Raw genomic sequence first — 20,656 nt, 5'->3', positions numbered from 1 at the left:
AGCAGGTGGCGCTATAACTGTATCTGGATATCGGCATGTAAACTTGTTCTGGTCTGGACTTATATTAAACATGTGGATTTTGAGGCAGATCTGATAATGCATATTTGAGTTATAATGACTTCCGGTTTTGTGGCGAATCGTTAAAGTTTGCGAGGCCGCCACGGACACGCCCATCGACAAAACCTCTAAAGCATCGCAATTTAACATCGCCAAGGCCTTTAGATGACAAAACCCAATTTTGGTGTTGATCGGATAAAATCCCTAGAAGGAGTTCGTTAAGATACAAAGCCTGGAAATGGCAAAAATGCCACTTATTTGCCGCAGGAAGTTAAAAATATCCGACTTCCTGTTGGGTTTGAGATATGGCTCCAAGAGACTTTTTCGTATGTTTTGGCGTGTTTAAGGTGTGTGCCATTTTTCGTGCATGTGCGTGATTCGTAGATCAGGGGCTCGTCCGTTTAATTTTAATAGGTGGCGCTGTCGAGTCATTTTGCCACGCCCACTTCATTATTGTTATGAGGATGTGTTCAGGAGAGGACTTTTATCAACCATGTGAAGTTTCAGGCAGATCGGACATTGTGTGCTTGAGTTATAAGGACTTCCTGTTCCATGGCGAAGCGTTGAGGTTTGTCATGCCGCCACGGACACGCCCCTCTGTGAAAACTCTAGATCTTCACAATATATCATCGCTAGGGCTTTCAGATAACACAACCCAAATTTGGTGCTGATACGATAAAATTTGTGGGAGGAGTTTGTTACAGTGTAAAACATGTCATTTCCTGTGGCCAGCAGGTGGCGCTATAACTGTATCTGGATATCTGCATGTAAACGTGTTCAGGTCAGGACTCTTATCAAACGTGTGAATTTTGAGGCAGATCGGGTAATGCATTCCTGAGTTATAACGACTTCCTGTTTTGTGGCGAATCGTCAAAGTTTGTGAGGCCGCCACGGACACGCCCATCGACGAAAACTCTAAAGCTTCGCAATTTAACATCACCAAGGCCTTTAGATGACAAAACCCAATTTTGGTGTCGATCGGATAAAATCCCTAGGAGGAGTTCGTTAAAATATAACGCCTGGAAATGGCAAAAATGCCACTTTTTCGCCGCAGGAAGTCAAAAATATCCGACTTCCTGTTGGGTTTGAGATATGGCTCCAAGAGACTTTTTCGTATGTTTTGGCGTGTTTGAGGTGTGTGCCAATTTTCGTGCATGTGTGTGATTCGTGGATCGGGGGCTCGTCCGTTTAATTTTTCTAGGTGGCGCTGTCGAGTCATTTTGCCACGCCCACTTCCGAGACCCATATCAACCTGCTATTTACACCGGGTTTGGTGTGTGTGCAAATTTTCATGAGTTTTCGGGCATGTTTAGACCCTCAAAAGTGCCCCGATAGGGGGCGGAATAATAATAATAATAATAATTAAAGCTGCAAGCAGCGATGGTAGGGACCTCGCACCCGGGCTCACCGCCACCCGGTGGCCTCAGGATGACAGAGAACAGCGAACAGTAATAATTTAAGCCGATATGTTTAAAAAATCGGAGAAAATCACCGATTTATGCCAAACCTCCTCCTCTCAGCAGGTGGCGCTATGACTGTGACTCAAGATTGGCATGTAGATGTCACCAGGAGAGGAATCTTATCAACCATGTGAAGTTTCAGGCAGATCGAACATTGTTTAGCTGAGTTATAAGCCAAACTGCCTTTTGTCAGCAGGTGGCGCTACGACAGACTCAATGTTGTTATGTAGATGTGTTCAGGAGAGGACTTTTATCAACCATGTAAACTTTCAGGCAGATCGGACTTTGTGTGGTTGAGTTATAATGCAAACTACCATCTGCCAGCAGGTGGCGCTATAACTGTGACTTAAGATTGGCATGTAGATGCCTTCAGTAATGGAATTTAAACAACCATGTGAAGTTTCAGGCAGATCGGATGTTGTTTGGCTGAGTTATAAGCCTATCTACCTTCTGCCAGCAGGTGGCGTTATGACTGACTCATTACTGTTTTGGGGATGTGTTCAGAAGAGGACTTTTATGAGCCATGTGAAGTTTCAGGCTGATCTGACTTTGTGTGGTTGAGATATAAGGACTTCCTGTTCCACTGCGAAGCATTGAGGTTTGTCATGCCGCCACGGACACGCCCCACTGCAAAAACTCTAGACCTTTACAAAATATCATCACTTAAGCTTTCAGATAACAACCCACCAAACTTGGTGCTGATACAAAAAAAAATAGTGGGAGGAGTTTGTTACTCTGTAAATCATGACATTTCCTGTGGCCAGCAGGTGGCGCTATAACTGTATCTGGATATTGGCATGTAAACGTGTTCTGGTCTGGACTCTTATTAAACATGTGAATTTTGAGGCAGATCGGGTAATGCATGCCTAAGTTATAATGACTTCCGGTGTTGTGGCGAATCGTCAAAGTTTGCGGGGCCGCCACGGACACGCCCATCGACAAAAACTATAAAGCTCCGCAATTTAACATCGCCAAGGCCTTTAGATGACAAAACCCAATTTTGGTGTCGATAGCATAAAATCCCTAGGAGGAGTTCGTTAAGATACAACGCCAGGAAATGGCAAAAATGCCACTTATTTGCAGCAGGAAGTTAAAAATATCCGACTTCCTGTTGGGTTTGAGATATGGCTCCAAGAGACTTTTTCGTATGTTTTGGCGTGTTTGAGGTGTGTGCCAGTTTTCGCGCATGTGCGTGATTCATGGATCGGGGGCTCGTCCGTTTAATTTTTCTAGGTGGCGCTGTCGAGTCATTTTGCCACGCCCACTTCAATATTGTTATGTGGATGTGTTCAAGAGATGACGTATATCAACCGTATGAAGTTTCAGGCTGATCAGACTTTGTGTGGTTGAGTTATGAGGACTTCCTGTTCCTTGGCGAAGCGTTGAGGTTTGTCATGCCGCCACGGACACGCCCCTCTGCAAAAACTCTAGATCTTTACAATATATCACCGATAGAGCTTTCAGATGACACCACTCAATTTTGGTGCTGATACCATAAAATTTGTGGGAGGAGTTTGTTACAGTGTAAAACATGACATTTCCTGTGGCCAGCAGGTGGCGCTATTTCTGTATCTGGATATTGGCATGTAAACGTGTTCAGGTCAGGACTTTTATCAAACGTGTGAATTTTGAGGCAGATCGGGTAATGCATGCCTGAGTTATAACGACTTCCTGTTTTGTGGCGAATCGTCAAAGTTTGCGAGGCCGCCACGGACACGCCCATCGACGAAAACTCTAAAGCTTCGCAATTTAACATCGCCAAGGCCTTTAGATGACAAAACCCAATTTTGGTGTCGATCGGATAAAATCCCTAGGAGGAGTTCGTTAAAATACAACGCCTGGAAATGGCAAAAACGCCACTTTTTCGCCGCAGGAAGTCCAAAATATCCGACTTCCTGTTGGGTTTGAGATATGGCTCCAAGAGACTTTTTCGTATGTTTTGGCGTGTTTGAGGTGTGTGCCAATTTTCGTGCATGTGTGTGATTCGTGGATCGGGGGCTCGTCCGTTTAATTTTTCTAGGTGGCGCTGTCGAGTCATTTTGCCACGCCCACTTCCGTGACCCATATCAACCTGCTATTTACACCGGGTTTGGTGTGTGTGCAAATTTTCATGAGTTTTCGGGCATGTTTAGACCCTCAAAAGTGCCCCGATAGGGGGCGGAATAATAATAATAATAATAATAATAATAATAATAATAATAATAAAAAACGGAGCAATTCCAATAGGGCCTTGCACCGTTCGGTGCTCGGTCCCTAATAATAATAATAATAATAATAAAAAACGGAGCAATTCCAATAGGGCCTACGCACCGTTTCGGTGCTCGGTCCCTAATAAACGGAGCAATTCCAATAGGGCCTTGCACCGTTCGGTGCTCGGTCCCTAATAAACAGAGCAATTCCAATAGGGCCTACGCACCGTTTCGGTGCTCGGTCCCTAATAAGCATCAATAAGTTAATATATTAACACTGATTAATAAACTGTATACGATCAATAATTGTACTCCATTCACTTCTGTGGGTCCATGTTGATTTATACAACTTATATGCAGCAAAATTTTACCTAAATGAATACAGGAAGTGAAACTATAATTCATTCTTTTGTTAATGAATTTTTTTAAATTAATTAACAAATGATAACTATTACTATTATAAGGTGTTACCGATTAAACAATATTTTTTCACATTTATAAAAAGGTATCTGGACACTTTGTTGGCTTGAAAAGATTTTGGCTGGAATTGTTTGAAATAACAAACATATATCATTTTCTTTAAAATGATTACGGTAAAACAAAGAGAAAAATATTAGTATTATGTGTGGTTTAAATGGATAATCTACCCAAAAAGAAAAATAGCCATCATTTATTTGGCCCCATGTCATAAAAATAAATAAATAAATAAATAAATAAATAAATAAATAAATAAATAAATATACATTTCTGTTTTAACAATACATTTTAAATAATTGTAACAATTGATTTTAGATCTCTTTGACTTCTATTGTGTTTTACATCCATACAATGAAAGTCAATAGTATCTAAAATGGTTTAATTATCAAGATTCTTAAAACAATATATACCATTTCATGTTCTACAAAATAAATTGAAACAGGTTAGGGATAATAAGAGGGTGAATAAAAACAGAAATTAAATTTTTGGGTGAAATATCACTTCAGGTGTCCAAATACTTTCTGTGGCCATTGAGTATCATCATGCATCAAATGCATATGAAGAAATGAAAGATGGTTACATCAAAACAAAAAACAAAAACAAAAAACAAAACAGAAATCCACCACCAAAAACAAACCAAAAACAAGCACCATTGAGGAAGGTCGACGATTGAAAGATGATAACGATTTTCAACATTCATATTCCATGAAACTGAAGACGGTGACGTGAAAACGGAAGAAGGGAATGATTGATTGGTTGATCACGCAGGACGAGCAGGTGATTGGTCTCAAGGGAGAAATCAAAAAGTGGAAGGAGGAGATCAAATGGAAAAACTCATAAATGTGCGAAGGGAGGAGCCTGTGGTGATGAAGGGGAGGGGCTAGATCCAGAGGCGTGGCCTTACTTCTGCTAGGGGTGTTCCAGAGAGTGGCAGAGGATTTGGAGAGCCTCTTGTTTATGACTGAGTCCACATGTTTGGGCAGGTTGACCGCTGATATTGAGCATCTGCCTGCAAAATCCAGAGAACACCGCATACATGTATACAATGCTGAGAAGACCAAGACGACACGATGGGAAACAACCAATTCATTAAAACAATTCAAAAACGCACTGGTATATTGGCTAAGGGCTTGAGCAAGACGAACGTTTGTTTATTTGCAGTGTTTGAATATTAACTTGACTGCTACTTTTATGAGTTTATTATCTTCAACTCTGCAGACTTCATAATAAGGCCACAGCCTTCACTTCTCTAGAGACACCATCAGAGATTACAATTACTGTGCACAAAGTTTTGGGAGAAGAAAAACTAAATTAAGAAAGTTTGAAAATAAGATCCTTGGAGAAAAAGTTTTAGCTGGACTGTAAATTGAGGTCTTGTGTCTTGGGGGAAGTGATATACAGTGGCACTGAAGTTCATTACAATATTTCCTAGCAATTTCAGCAAGTCATTCTTTCTCACCTCTCTTATATGGATCATTAACATTTCTAAAAGCTAGTAAGTGAAGATTTTGTATAAATGTTTTCCCATCACATTTTGCGTTTCTGTACATTGTTGGTCTCCAACCAAAACTAAATAAAAAATACTAAACAGTGACTGGAATGAACTGGAAATACTTAGATATATAATAAAAAAAATGGCCAGTGGTAACATATGATGGTAACCAGGGTGTGATGAATGCAGTTGGACATGTGTCCACATGTGAAAGGAATCCCAGGGGAAACATAACTAATATTTGAGATATGAAGGGACACTACAGTGAAAAAAGAACTTAGCATTTGCATTTCCAATTTGGCATTTAGAGTCCATGAAAACCACTAAGAGAAGTGGTTGATTTCTTGGTCAACACATTGGTAAAGAGCACTGGGACATGTGTTAGCGGAATGCAATGGTTTTTCTATAAAGATGGACAAATATGAAATTGTAATATTATGCTTATACATTGTTTGCATAATCTATTCCAAGCATGTTAAGGTCAAATGTGCAAAACAAGACAAAAAGAGAGATAGAACAGTACATTAGTTTTAGAAAACTCCATAAATGCACGTTTCACCATCTTAATCACGTCTAATGAATGCAATATCTTCACTTTCATGCAATATATTCCTTTCTTAACGAAAATGATAAATGCAGAAAAAGGAACAGTTCATCTAAAAATGAGAATGTTTTAAATATGGACATATTTTCAATAAAAAATTAACCCAAAAGTATTTATTAACCCATTGGAATTTTATGGATTACTTTTATGAAACACCATTCAATAGTATTACAAAGCTAAGAAGAGCAAGAATAATACTGTGTTCAATTGAAAGAAGAAAGTCATATCCATATAAAATGACTTGAAGGTCTGTAAATAAGGGTATAATTATTCCCTAATCTTTTTCCATGACCTATTATTTTAACATGACAAATTTACCAAGAAGCCAACTCTACAGGTAGACGTGCGTGTTTTGTGCAACTCACTCTGACTCTGGCTGGAGTTGCCGCTTAAGCCTCCGGCCCAGGACCATCTCTGCTGCCGGATCTCTGCCCACGTCTTCTTACCAGACCTCTGGATGGCCGCCTCATATCGCTCCTGGAAAAAAGAAGAAAAAAAATACTCAAATTGAGTATCCCATTAAAACAAAACTAAAGTGTAGCAAATACGTTATATGGCACATTTATATATAATGACCACTGGGAGGAACAAAGCAGACTGTATTGATCTTTTCGAGTGGAAATTTTTGAGCCCTGGTATAATGTGCTCCACTTTCCCTAATAAATAACTCATATAGTATTACTCAGAAAGCTAAAAGGGAAAACACTGCCTGACTGCTAAGTTTGGCAGAAAACTTCAGACTCTTAGAATGTACAAAATGAAAAGATACAACCGATTACGTCACATGTTTTTAGCACTGACCGCTACAGTTCCTCACCTTGTTCTTCTCCAGTTTCTGTTTCTGTCTGTCCTCCAGCTCTGCCCGGCGTCTCTCTGCCTTCAGCCGCTGCTCCTCCAGCTTCCTCCTTCGCTCCTCCAGCTGCTGTTCCCGGACCTGCCGTGCCCGTTCCTCCTTCTCCAGCCACTGGGACTTTTTAGCAGCTATAAAAAGAAAAAGTGAGAGAGAGGGCAAGCCTGTGAGTTATCAAAAGAAGGCCAGCGTCTTGACTTAGATCAGCTCTTGTTTGAACAATACAATTGCTAAATGCATTATTAACAAATTTTTATTTCTTACAATTTTTAATTCATGTTTATTTATTGGATATCTAATTACGTGCATTAGGCTTTAAAAAATAAAAGCATTTCTCTTTGGTACATTTTACCCTATTCATCTGATTTATTAGGAATCTTTACAGATGTCCAGAAATTTTAGAAAAGGTTAATTTTTGGGTGAACTGCTCCTTTAATATACACCTCCTTGGGTACAGACTTGGGATGCACCGATCCCAATACTTGGATAGGATATCGGTTTCATACCACATATTTTTGCTGGATCGGGTATCGGCAAGCTGGTACCGATCCAAATTCGATTCGATCGATAATTTATAAGCCAACAAAAGCCTTGAAGGTAACCTATTATAAAGCACTAGAAAGTTGTCATGTATGCCTACTATATCCCAAATGTTCTGAAGCCATTTTAGTTTAATGTGAAGTACAGAAGAATATTCATGTGCTTAAATTCATGTTTGCTTCAGCGCTTCCCTTTACTGCGCCTGCCAATTATTCTCCATTCATTCACAATTCAAACTGCGTGTGGCGTTCATGACAACTCGAAAAACTTTCTCCAAGACTATTTGTTCCTGTTAATATAAATGATCAGTGGATAAATGCATTTACTTTTGCATTAAATGGGTTCATTTTGACCTGCAACGAGTTCATTGCTTTTTCAAAATCATGTTGCGCTGTGTTTGTTAAATCAGCAGATTGCATTAGCAATACTGGAGTAAAGAGGGTTATTACCTGCTCTTTACACACAAAGTAGGCCTACCTGAAATGATCAATTAGAAAAGGCTCAATAATACACTGGACAGATCCTCAACGCTGTGTCTTAGTGATGCATCAGGCGCTTCATTCATGCACCGGCTGCGCAGATGCGATGTGCCCTGATCCTTAAGATTAATCTGTATCATTGAAAGTTTCTGTTCTCTCATCCTTCCGACTGAGTTTATTCTTCTAAGGGGAATACTTTCAGTGCTGCGAATAGTTTGTAAAGCATGGCTCATTGTGGGCAAAGTAGTTGATTAAATTAATAAAAGTGAAACTGACGGTCGCAATATGGATTGTCATTAACAGAAAAGGGAAAACTGGCCTGACAGTTTAGTTGAGTCTGCGTCAAACCTGTAGGAAAATATCACGCTTTGCTAAAGTGTTGGCTATGTTACCATTGATTAGGGTCAATAGTGATAGCCTTTTACAGATTTCAGTGAAAAATCCTGATAGAAAACAAGGAAACATCAGCTGGACCACAACGGATCAATGTCATGATGAATGCTCAAATAATGTAGCCTAGTTTACAGCGAGCATCATGTTTTTAGTTAGACTGTGTTGTCTGTCATATACAGCAGGCCTATGGGTCTGTTATTTTTACTAAAAAATGTTTATTATTTGAGTTTATCACCAGAAGAATAGAAACTTTAATATGCTTAAATATAATTACAAAACAAATAAAATAAAAAAACTGCACAGTATCGGGTTCGGATCGGTTCCAAATAATGGTATCTGTGCATCCCTAGTTTAGACATAGATTTTAGTTTCTTTTAAAGTATGTAATGCTCATCAATTGTTGCATTTATTCGACCCAATCCAGTAAAAACAGCCACAATTTAAAATTCATGCTAATTTTAAAAAGTCATTTTATAATGTGATGGTAAAATGCATTTTTCAACAGCCATTATTGTCTCATGATCCTTCATGAATTATTTAAAAATACTCATTTCGTTGGTCAATAAATATATATTTTTTTATTATCAGTGTTATATCTGATGTACAAAGTACTAAACAACAGTGTTTATCCAGAATAGTTTTTGCAAGTTTTTATTAAATCTTAATAATAATAATAATAATAATAATAATAAATCCTTACATTTATATAGCACTTTTCTGGACACTCAAAGCACTTTACACATTGTGGGATCTTCTCGTCCACCACCAGTGTGCAGCATCCACCTGGATGACATGACAGCAACCATATTGAGCCGCACACCACACACCAGCTGACTGGTGGAGAGGAGACAGAGTGATGAAGCCAATTATGATATGGAGATGGTTAAAAGGCCATGATGGACTGAGGCCAGTGTGAAAATTTGACTAGAATGCTGGGGTTAAACCCTAACATCCTGGGATTTTTAACAATCACATAGTCGCAAAATCTGTTTAACGTCTCCTTCACCATACTGGGGCGTTAGGGCCCACACAGACCGCAGGTTGAGCACCCCCTGCTAGCCTCATTAACACCAATTACAGCAGCAACTTAGCTTTGCCATGTGGTCTCCCATCCAGGTACTGACCAGGTAAAGCCCTGCTTAGCTTTAGTGGGTGATCATGTGAGAGTTGCAGAGAGCTAACTGCCGACCAAATCTTACTGTGCCCTTACTTCTGAATGGTTTTTCAAATTTGATTATTTGTTAATAATCTTAATAATAATACTTGTCAAATATTGTAAAGCTTTTCCACTGATCTGGTTCAACTCTCTCCCGAGAAGCCAGAAATTTTGTCTCAAAAGTCTTTTTCATATTTTCATATTCTAGCCATGCATTATTTTTACTGGGATGAAAAACTTTCATTATTATTATTATTTTCTAAATAGGATAGATATTATTCAAATAGTAATTTATACAATCTTAATATCCTTTAAATTCACGACATACAGCATTTTGTTATTAATTAATGTGTTATGACGTCAAAAAATAACAAAGACAGAGACATGACTTTAAACAAACATGTGATGATGATGAAAGAGTCAATAATATGTTATAAGCTCATTCTTTGAGCCACAATCCTTACAGAAAAAAAATAATAAATGAAAAAAGATAGAAAAAAAAAAAACATTTCATGCAATTAAAACTAACAAATTCAAGCTGTCCAACATACTAAGAGTGTCAAATTCGAGTAATTGCTAAAGCGTGAGGCTTTTAGATGATAGAAAGCACTTATCAAATCATTTATGTGGAATATCTTCTGTCACTGCAATTAAGACTGAAAGCAAGGCTCAACATGAAAAGATTCTCCTTTGGGAGCCTTCATTATTCTGCAAGGCAGGCGGTTTGGAGCCTTCTTTTCTGACTTCTCCACAGTTATAAAATAGTGATGGCATGAGAGCGCCCGGGTGAGGCTCTTCATCAAACTTTCATAATCCTGCGGCCAGAAAGAGGAGAGGGAAGACGACCCACAGTCTGAGGCAAATAAATATCCTAAGATGAACATCTGATTGGATTACCGTAGACCACAGAAATACTACACATTAAACTGGATGCTTGAAGAGGATCAATACGTTCGATTGACTTTGGCCTGAATAGTTAGGGCTAAATTACACACTTTGCGCTAGCACGACTGGAACGCAGCAGATTGTGTGTTTATCTTGATTATATTGCCATCAGCTGTGATTTATTCACATTTCAGTCCAACGAAGACAGCAGTATATGTTATTTTTGGGTGTAAACGAATCATGCAGTTTGTAATTATGGGAAACTTATAAAACAAGCTTTGGAAAAACAAACAAATAAACTGCGAGGTGAGGTTTAACGGTCAAAAGTTCAAATTTGGTGCAATCGTGACCTATAATAAGTCCCCCAATTGCTAAACCATAGGAATGCTGTGCACATTTACTAATATAGTATAGTGTTATTCTCAAACATGAACAAAGAAATATGATTTCTGGTATTGACGGACACGCTGAAAAAATTGTTAATATTATTTAAAATATATTTACAGTGCTTAGGATAAATACACCCCTCACAGATCTCTCTTTCATGTTAATATTTTCTACCTTATGCTTTACTATAATATATTCGTGCATTTACGCTCACCGGATACTTTATTAAGTACACGTGTCCAACTCCTTGTTAATGTAAATTTTTGATCAGCCAATCACTTGGCAGGAACTCCATGCATTTAAGGATGTAGACACGGTCAAGACGATCTTCTGTAGTCCAAACTACAGCATCAGCATCAGAATGAGGAGGAGCATCAGAATGAGGAGGAATGCTGATTTAAATGACTTTGAAAGTGGCATGATTGTTGGTGCTAGACAGGCTGGTCAAAGTATTTCAGAAACTGCTGATCTACTGGTTTTTTCACGCACAACCACATTTGGGGTTTACAAAGAATGGTCCGAAAAAGAGAAAATATCCAGTGAAGGGCAGTTCTGTGGGAACAAATGCCTTGTTGATGCCAGAGATCAGAGGGGAATGGCCAGACTGGTTCTAGCTGATAGAACGGCAACAGTAACTTTAAAAACCACTCGCTACAACCGAGTTATGCAGAAAAGCATCTCTGAATACACACATTGAACCTTGAAGCAGATGGGTTACAGCAGCAGAGGACCTCACCGTGTGCCACTCCTGTAAGCTTAGAACAGGAAACGGAGGCTACAATTCACACAGGTTCACCAAAACTGGACAATAGAAGATTGAAAAAATGTTGTCTAATACAGGGGTTTTCAAACTGTGGGTCGCGATCCACTAGTGGGTCACACAGTGAACATAGGTGGGTCACGCAACGTCACATAGCTGCAGCTATATTTACATTGCGGTGAATCAAAACCAGTACGATTGACGGCAATAACTCAAAAACCTTTTACCCTAAAAATATCTAAAGTGTGCTTCCTACAAAAAGACAAAGCTGGTTATGTCTCACAGCTGTCTTTTTCTTTTTTTTTTCTTTTTTCGCACGACATTACAAGCACTGCTCCATTTGAGCTCTCGCTAGCCGGTAGAGCTTGCTCAGAGCAGAGCTCTCATTAAGGGACCGTCGGAAAAGTGCTTTTTTTTCCTTCGTTTTTTTCGGGGTTTTTTTTTTTTTTTTTTGCTCCGTTCTGCATGTTTTATTTTAAACACTACTAATTTTCTCCTAAATGAGCACAAACAGTTACTAAAGTAGTCTAATGCTTCATTATAAATCTGTGCATTCATACATTTACTCATCTGTTATCAAACAAAACACAATAAGAGATTAATTTGCTGCTCTTCACTAAATAACTATAGTAACTTTAATCAATATGCAAATACAATTAAAAGTGAAATAGGTTGTATAGCTTTATATAATTTCTGTATAGGCCATTGATTTTACTAGGCTAAACATTTTATTTTATTGTTTATTTATTATATTTTCTATCATTCTATCATTTGAAGCTATTTGTTGTCCCATATTTTTTACATCCCAACGTTGACAGATTGCTAATCAATAAATAGCTATAGTGCTATCTGTTAGTTTTAATGTCACTTAATGTTATGAAAGCGCATAGATGGTGTGGAAAATAGTGATGGTAATGTAACTACCCCCATCATTCCTTTCTCAAGCAAATGTGTGAATATTAGATGTATTCAGCTATAATGTTAATTGCATTGGCATATTTATCTGACATTTTCCCAGCTTGTAGTAGTCAATCAAAAAGCTATTTAGTTTCTTATGACTATACACTAGCAGTGGAATTTACTGCGAATTGACGGGGCTTGATCAAAGGTTGATCATATTCTCTTCTAAAAAAGAAGAGTATCTTTTTCAAAAAAAAAAAAAAAAATGATCACAGTTACAGCCAGCATCCCACAAAAAGCACTTTGAGCCTAATTTTGTGCATATCAAATCGCAAAATCCAAAAAGCCAAAAAATATATCCAAAATCCAAAAATATATATTTTTTACTGCTTTGAATGGATACATTTTTTTACCCATTTTTCCATATAAAAATATTATGGTGGGTCTTGAGATTCAATCACTTGCCTAGGTGGGTCCCGGAATAAAAAAATTTGGGAATCCCTGGTCTAATACGATGAGTCTCAATTTCTGCTGCAACATTTGGATGGCAGGGTCAGAATTTGGCATCAACAACATGAAATCATGGATCCATCCTGCCTTGTATCAACGGTTCAGCCTGATGGTGGTGGACCCATTAGTACCAATTGAGCATTATGTCAACGCCACAGCCTACCTGAATATTGTTTATGACCATGTCCATCTCTTTATGACCACAGTATACTCATTTTCTGGTGGGTTCTCCCAGCAGGATGACACGCCATGTTATAAAGAGTGAATCATCTCAGACTGGTTTCTTGAACATGACAATGAATTCACTGTATTTAAATGGCCTTCTCAGTGACTAGATCTCAATCTAATAGTGCACCTTTGGGATATGGTGGAACGGGAGATTCGAATCATGGATGTGCAGCCGTTAAATCTGCAGCAACTGTGTGATGCTATCATGTCAACATGAACCAAAATCTCAAAGGAATATTTCCAGCACCTTGTTGAATCTATGCCACGAAGGATTAAGGCAGATTTGAAGGCAAAAGGGGGTCCAACCAGGTACTAGTAAGGTGTACCTAATAAAGTGTCCAGTGAGTGTACCTTAGATTTGTCAAAACTGAAACTAAAGATTAGATTTTCTTAAGATTTTCTTAAGATCACAGTGCAAAAGTTAGTACACCCAAATTAATAGGTTGGGGGAAAATATTAAATACAATTAATTGTTGAAATAGTTAAAACTTTTTAGTTAGTATTTTCTGTTTTTAAAAAATTAGTTTGAATTTAAATGATCTTGGTATTTCTAAAGATATTAGTTGAACAAACTAATTTAACAAATATACCAGTTGAATTTTATGTTTTTTAATGAATATAAACCATTTTGTTTAAATGCTTGAAAAGTATTAGCTATATTCACTTAGAAACAAATATAAATATTCACTTTATAAAAGGGGGTTTACTAGTATATGCTGAGTACTGTAAATTATATGACACAAAATAAACATTCAAGATATTCGCCTACAAAAAACAAAGTGTGAATTGGGCAATTTTCGATCGTCTTTCCTTTGATTATGAAGCAGACAAGGCCTATCTTGTGTGTCAAATGAATTCACAGTGGGCGAGTTGTAAAAGCAAAGCATTAAGATTAAATCAGGAACACTGCTGACCCTGCTGGAAAACAAATGCAGACCACATGGTGTTTACACAGAGTGATTCAATTTACAGACCAATGACTCTAATCAGCGCTCTTTCTTTTCACAGATCGCTCAGAAGATGAATCAACCAGCATGCTAATAATTACAACTGAAGCAGAATGTAAGAATTGAGAACTGAATTTTATGTGCTTGAAACTGTTAGCAGTTGACATTTCCTGTAGGGAAAACATATCAATCAATTCTACCATTTTACAACATTCTTCAAAATATCTTCTTTTGTACCAAGACGAAAGAAACTCAAAATAATGATGATTAAATGATGACTGAATTAAAATTTTAAGGTGAACTATCCCTTTAAGATTAATTTTCCAACAAATGGGAGCGACAAATATAATCACAAATCATCATTTCGCAATTCAGACACCCAACAATCTGTCACTAATTATGATGATGAAGCACGGAGGAAAAGAGAAAGCAGCTCTTTAAGAGAAGTTGTAGCTGAGAGAGAGAGAGAGAGAGAAAGGGATGAAGATTGAAAAGCGCATCAGTCCCCAACACCACCAGAGACGGAGGAGTGGCTTACCTTGAGTCTGGCTACGCTGTTCTGGGGAGGGAAGGTGAAAGAGAAGACAAAAACGTTCTGTCAATCATGCATAAGCAGTGCAGCAGCCATGATGACAAGCATAGTGATATTATAAAGAGCTAACAAAAAGCACAGCATGTGAGGAAGGTATTCATGCTCCTCTCCTGACAGTCTTTGGGGAAAATAAAGCAGCAGCATAACATTTAGAATGCATTTCATAGTGATAACTGTTAGGAAAGTATTAATAGTAACACTAGTTCCGTGCAGAGAAGACCCACAGGCGTTTCCTAACATGCATGTGTGTGTGGTTGTGTGCATGCATGCATCTATATAGAAATATGTAAATATAACATGTATTTTATAAGCATTTAAACTGCTATTTATTTCATAAAATAAACATATAAAAATAATAAATATGAATATATTAAACAATGAAACACATTTTTGTAAAAATTTAAATATTATTAGTAGTGGTAGTAGTAGAAAATAAAGATTACATTTTTTCCCATATTTAAATTGAAATTGACAGCAATAAATTTATATTTTATAAATATATACATTTATATTTTATAAATATATACATTTATATATTCAAATATATATATATATATATATATATATATATATATATATATATATATATATATATATATATATATATATATATATATATATATACATCAGTTGATCCGTACTGGTCCCTTTATTAATCTGGAGTCGCTACAGTGCAACGAACCGCCAACTTATCCAGCATGTGTTTTACACAGTGGATGCCCTTCCAGCTGCAACCCATCACTGAGGTTTCATTAAAGATGTTTTCTGTCACTACTTGTTTGGTCTGCATCAATGCATTCAGTGTAAGCCGCACGATTAATCATTAAAATATCGGGATCTCAACACCCTCACAACATAAATTATAAATGATGGTCATTTGCATATGTTACTTAATACTTCTAATTGCTAAAATTTTAAATCTGAAACCGCAAAAATCAAAAAAGAGATTCAGTCTTCAGTCTTTTGAGTTATTTATGAAGATAAAAACAGGTAAAAACCACAGAAGTACTGAGACAACATTTTATAATTTAGATAAAAACCACTGATGTTTATGGTAAAGATTAAAATCACTATTTAATGCATTTAACGATGCTTACATTATTTAACCAACAGGTGGCGACAACCTGCCATCAAAAATATGCCACTGAATAATTCTTCACAAATGACACATCTAGCAATGAAACATGAAGTTTTATGAGTGAATAACTGAATCATTTATTGTAAATGAGACTAAAATATGAGATAAATATGGATTGTACATATTATGTTGCTAGATTTATACATTTAGCATTATCAGCAACAGTAGTAGTAATAGTGAATTTTTCACAGTACTGAATAATTTAATATTTATTTTTATTCAGCAAATTTTTTTTTTTCATTTTATTTTTAATAAAATTACAGGTTCTGAGTTTGGTTTGTTAAAGTGTCTTGCAGTACTGTTTTTTGTAATAAATGGAAAGCAAATAACATTTTTCTCCTCCCCTTTTAGGCTGTCCAAAAAATGGTCTGATCCGTGATTAAAAACCATTATGTGATCTGAACCGAGAGATTTGTGATCCACTAGACCACTATATGTATATATACAGTTGAAGTCAGAATTATAAGCCCCCCTTTACATTTTTTTTCTACTTTGTTTTATTTCGGCTAGAATAAAGGCAGTTTTTTTTTCTTTTAAGAACCATTTTGTAAGAACCACCTTTAAGCTATATTTTAGTTTGATAGTCTACAGAACAAACTTGCCTAATAACCCTATCCTGCCTGATTAACCTATTTAACCTAGTTAAGCCTGTAAATGTCACTTTAAGCTGTATAAAAGTGTCTTGAAAAATATCTTGTCAATAATTTTTACTGTCATCATGGCAAAGATAAAATAAATCAGAGATTAGAAATGAGTTATTAAAAATATGTCACTTTAAGCTGTATAAAACAATAATTTGTTGTGCAGATTATCGAAAAAAAGTTAGTCTAATAGCCTAAAAGGGCTAATCATTTTGACCTTAAAATGTTTTTTTTTTAAATTAAAAACTGCTTTTATTCTAGCTGAAATAAAACAAATAAGACTTTCTCCAAAAGAAAAAAATATTATCAGACATACTATGAAAATGTCCATGCTCTGTTAAACATCATTTGGGAAATATTTGGAAAAGTGAAAAAAAATTCCAAAGGGGGTTTAACGTGTCTGTGTATGTTTGAACACATCTAGACCCTAAACAGCAGGTGGCACTGTCTCACCGCCTCTTATAGAGTTCTCTTACCGAGATATTTGGCTTTTTCCTCTCTCCTCTCCTTAGCCTGTTTCTGCCGTTCATCATACTTCATTCCATCTGAGAAAAAAAAGAACAATCAAACGTTTAGTTTTGATAAAGTGTTCTGAGTTGCTCTGAGGTTGTCATTAACTCCACTACAGCTCTTCTGAGCAAAGACAGAGACAGATAGAGAGAGAGAGAGAGCCAGTCAGACAGCAGGGTGCCGGGAATGAGAGAGGTTATTGTGAGGTAAAGGCTCACATCTGCAGCTCTATAAAGCACTGGAAGCTGGCAGAGGCACAGACTGGCAGTATTCACACGCTCCGGCTGACAGCGGAAAACCCAGAGGACTCACACACAGACACAACAGCACACAATTACCAATCATTCACCTGGGCTGAAAGACACACTGGCAGTTTTTTTTTTTTTTCATTGGTTATTTGTTGTTTTGTGATATTATTATTGAACGTTACTACAATCTAGCAACTAGTGTTTTCACAATAAGATTTGGTATGATTCCTTAAAAATTCACTAACAAAACAATGGAAAAATAATTATATGACATTTATTTAAATTATTAAAAGTATGTAAATATTTAAGTGTCTTAATTTCTTTATTGATGATATTAAAACCTCAGGCACTGCTCAGTTTTAAGAATTATTACTATTGGTCTCGTCAGATTTACTTGCTCTACCAAAATTTTCACGGGCCCACCATTAAAACAAAATGTAACATTCAAAAAAAATATATGACTTTTTTAATATTAATTTAATTATTAAATAATAAACTAATACCATAACAAATGCCTTATATTGTTATTATTATTATTATTATTATTATTGTAATAATATGCAATGTAGAATAAGCACAAACAAAAAGCCAGTATTTTATTAATATATGCAGGTAATAAACCACTAGTTAATACAGAGTGAAATTCAATACCTTTCCAGACTTTTTTAAGGGTGCTTTCACATCTGTAGTTCGGTTTATTTGGTCTGGACCAAAGGCAACAAATGATACATTGTAGAATTTTCTGCCGTGTTTGGGTCCTTTTCACACGACAATGATTGCTTTAGTTTGAGCCAGTTGAAAAGCACCAAAATACAGTCATGTAATGAAATCCACATCATTCATTGGCCAGATGTTAATGAACGTATTTCCTAAACTGCTTTTCGATTGGTCAGAATTAACATGCTGAAAAATGACAATGGAACTCCTGCAAGTAAACAAACCGACAGACACAAAATGTTGCTTTTTACTATGGAGCTACGACTGTGCTGGCTGGTTGTATCGCAGCTCATAGTATACTATATACTTTGTATATACATCACTTTAGACAAACTATACATTTCAAGAATGAAGCTCGGCTGCAGATGGAAAACAATGTTTTAATGCATTGCAAACGGCAAAGGCGCATCGCTAATCACTTCAGGAGGAGGCGTGAATTAATTTAGCTAAACTGCGACATGGTCACCTTCCGGAAATATTACCAAAGATCCATCAGGTAATGTTTTTTCCTCTTTCTTTCTCTGTTTAAAACTGTTGGTAAAGCGCTGTCAACAAATAGTTTTCCTCCACATCCCATAATGCACAGCTCATCAGACTACCGCAGCTGGATTAGTCCAAAAAAGCGCAGTACTTTTTGTGGTTGAGTCTGTTTTAGTTCATGGACTCACCACTAACGAACTGCTCCAGGGTTCGTTTGAAAGCATACCGAGACCACCTCTTGAAGGAAGTATCGGTACGCTTTTTTGGTCTGCTTTTGGTGCGCACTCGAGTGGGACTGCTACATTCACACCTGCCCAAATGAACCGCACCAAGAGGGAAAACAAAATAGTGCGATTCAGCCAAACTAAATAAGGCAGGTGTGAAAACACCCGAAGACTCTAGTTCCTATACATTTTAAGCCACTTTATGTTTGACCGGTAACATAGGTGACATTTTAACTTACAGTATATTACTGATCATGCAAAAAAACACAACTAAAGAGCCTTAGCTTAGATAGTGATTTAAAAAGACTGAATAATCACCACTGTTTTGGTGAAATTATGCTCCATAAAACATACCTGCAGCTAAACTGAAATGTTATTCATTAAAGAGCCCATATTATACATGAAATAGGGTCATATTTTGGTTGTAAGGGTCTCCAACAACTAATATGCATGCAAGGTCAAAAAATACTTTCATGGTCTTATAATCTGCATTTATTTTTACCTAATTATCCCAGCGACTCCCGTATGAATCGTCCAGTGATTCATTTGTTCCCAAACCCCTCCTTAGCGCGAAGCTAATCTGCACTGATTGGACTGATGACAGTCTGCTGCGAATGGTTGAAACTGACTGCTTTCAGCCAGAGACGGAGTGAATAGCCAGCAGCTAATCAACAATATAGAAGTAGTCAGAGTGTATACACGCTCGATAGTGTAAGGCGTGGAGTTTAGCTGCCAGTGGATGAATGTAAATACAGACGACTAACTATTTTATTGAGCAAAAACTCCCAAGAACTGGCGAGATCTCCTAGCTTGTCACATTCTGCTCTTTTCACAGACACACACACACACACATTTTGCCCTCGTCCTCGCACACGCGTCCACACACACGCACACACATATACACACATACATATTGCACGCGCCCACACACACGCACGCACACACATTACACTCCTCCACGGGAACGTAAACAAAGCAGCACGCGTCACGTTTTTAACGTGGCTTTGCACGCGATATGAGAATATAGCGAGTTAACCTGAGACAGTACACACGGTTAAAAAGTAACAAATCACAACTAAATACATTTTTGCAAGCTAGAGTAAACGAGGCAACAACTTTAATCGCACGTACTAACACTTGAGAAATGGAGGAAGAAACCCATGCATGTCCTGACATGTCTTTACTGATCCTTCCTTTAACAAACGAAGTATTCTTTGTAGCATGTAGTTTCCAGAAGTTTCCAGTAGTTTCCAACTGCTTAAAGCTGGGCTTATGCTGAGGTTTCATCTTTGGGTAGAGACTCCATCTGCATATCCATCTGCAGTGTGACTTCAATCGACTGGCATGTTTGTGTGTGTGTGTGTGGGTATCTGTGTCAGAGGGCGGGGCCGCAGGTTTCAAATCTCCCGGGTTTGCACGTGCACGTGAATAACTTGGTTTCATTCGTACGTCATGGCGAAACACCTAATGACTCGGTATCAAGGCGACTCGTTTGAAGCACCATGAGTCGACTCTTTTATAAATGAATCAACAGGTTTAAACACTGTACTCTTACAGATTTAAGCCTTAGCTGGAGACTTCACTTTACTTAGAGCTGTGTTACACACTACATGGAGGGGCATTTTCAAAAACCCATAATATGGGCTCTTTAACTGAACATGAATACCAATTCATTCTCTTCCAGCAGATGGCGCCTACAAGACAGCATGAATAATAGTGTTTGCCTCGGTTACTGCTGAAAGCAAAGCACCACGATGTCGAATCTGGCATAAATTTGATCAATTTCATAAAC

The 20,656-nt window shown here is 37.3% G+C and overlaps 1 protein-coding gene across 20 annotated transcripts in view; it reads right to left on the bottom strand.

Moving 5' to 3' along the window:
* map7d1a (MAP7 domain containing 1a) overlaps nucleotides 1-20,656 on the bottom strand; it is a 111,582-nt gene that overhangs the window by 37,475 nt on the left and 53,451 nt on the right. For 5 of the 20 annotated variants that reach the window (NM_001326399.1, XM_073925171.1, XM_021466720.3 and 2 more), the window contains 5 exons: nucleotides 17,162-17,230; nucleotides 14,853-14,873; nucleotides 7,097-7,260; nucleotides 6,645-6,756; nucleotides 5,088-5,192 (listed from right to left, as the gene is read on the bottom strand). In NM_001326399.1, the coding sequence (NP_001313328.1) occupies nucleotides 5,088-5,192; nucleotides 6,645-6,756; nucleotides 7,097-7,260; nucleotides 14,853-14,873; nucleotides 17,162-17,230 (471 nt within the window). The remainder of the gene's footprint in view (nucleotides 1-5,087; nucleotides 5,193-6,644; nucleotides 6,757-7,096; nucleotides 7,261-14,852; nucleotides 14,874-17,161; nucleotides 17,231-20,656) is intronic. The other 15 variants (XM_073925173.1, XM_073925168.1, XM_068213987.2 and 12 more) reach the window with 3 other exon arrangements.

The sequence above is a fragment of the Danio rerio genome, chromosome 16 (genome assembly GCF_049306965.1).
Source record: "Danio rerio strain Tuebingen ecotype United States chromosome 16, GRCz12tu, whole genome shotgun sequence".
Taxonomy (NCBI): domain Eukaryota; kingdom Metazoa; phylum Chordata; class Actinopteri; order Cypriniformes; family Danionidae; genus Danio; species Danio rerio.
This window is presented reverse-complemented; position numbering and strand designations above follow the sequence as displayed.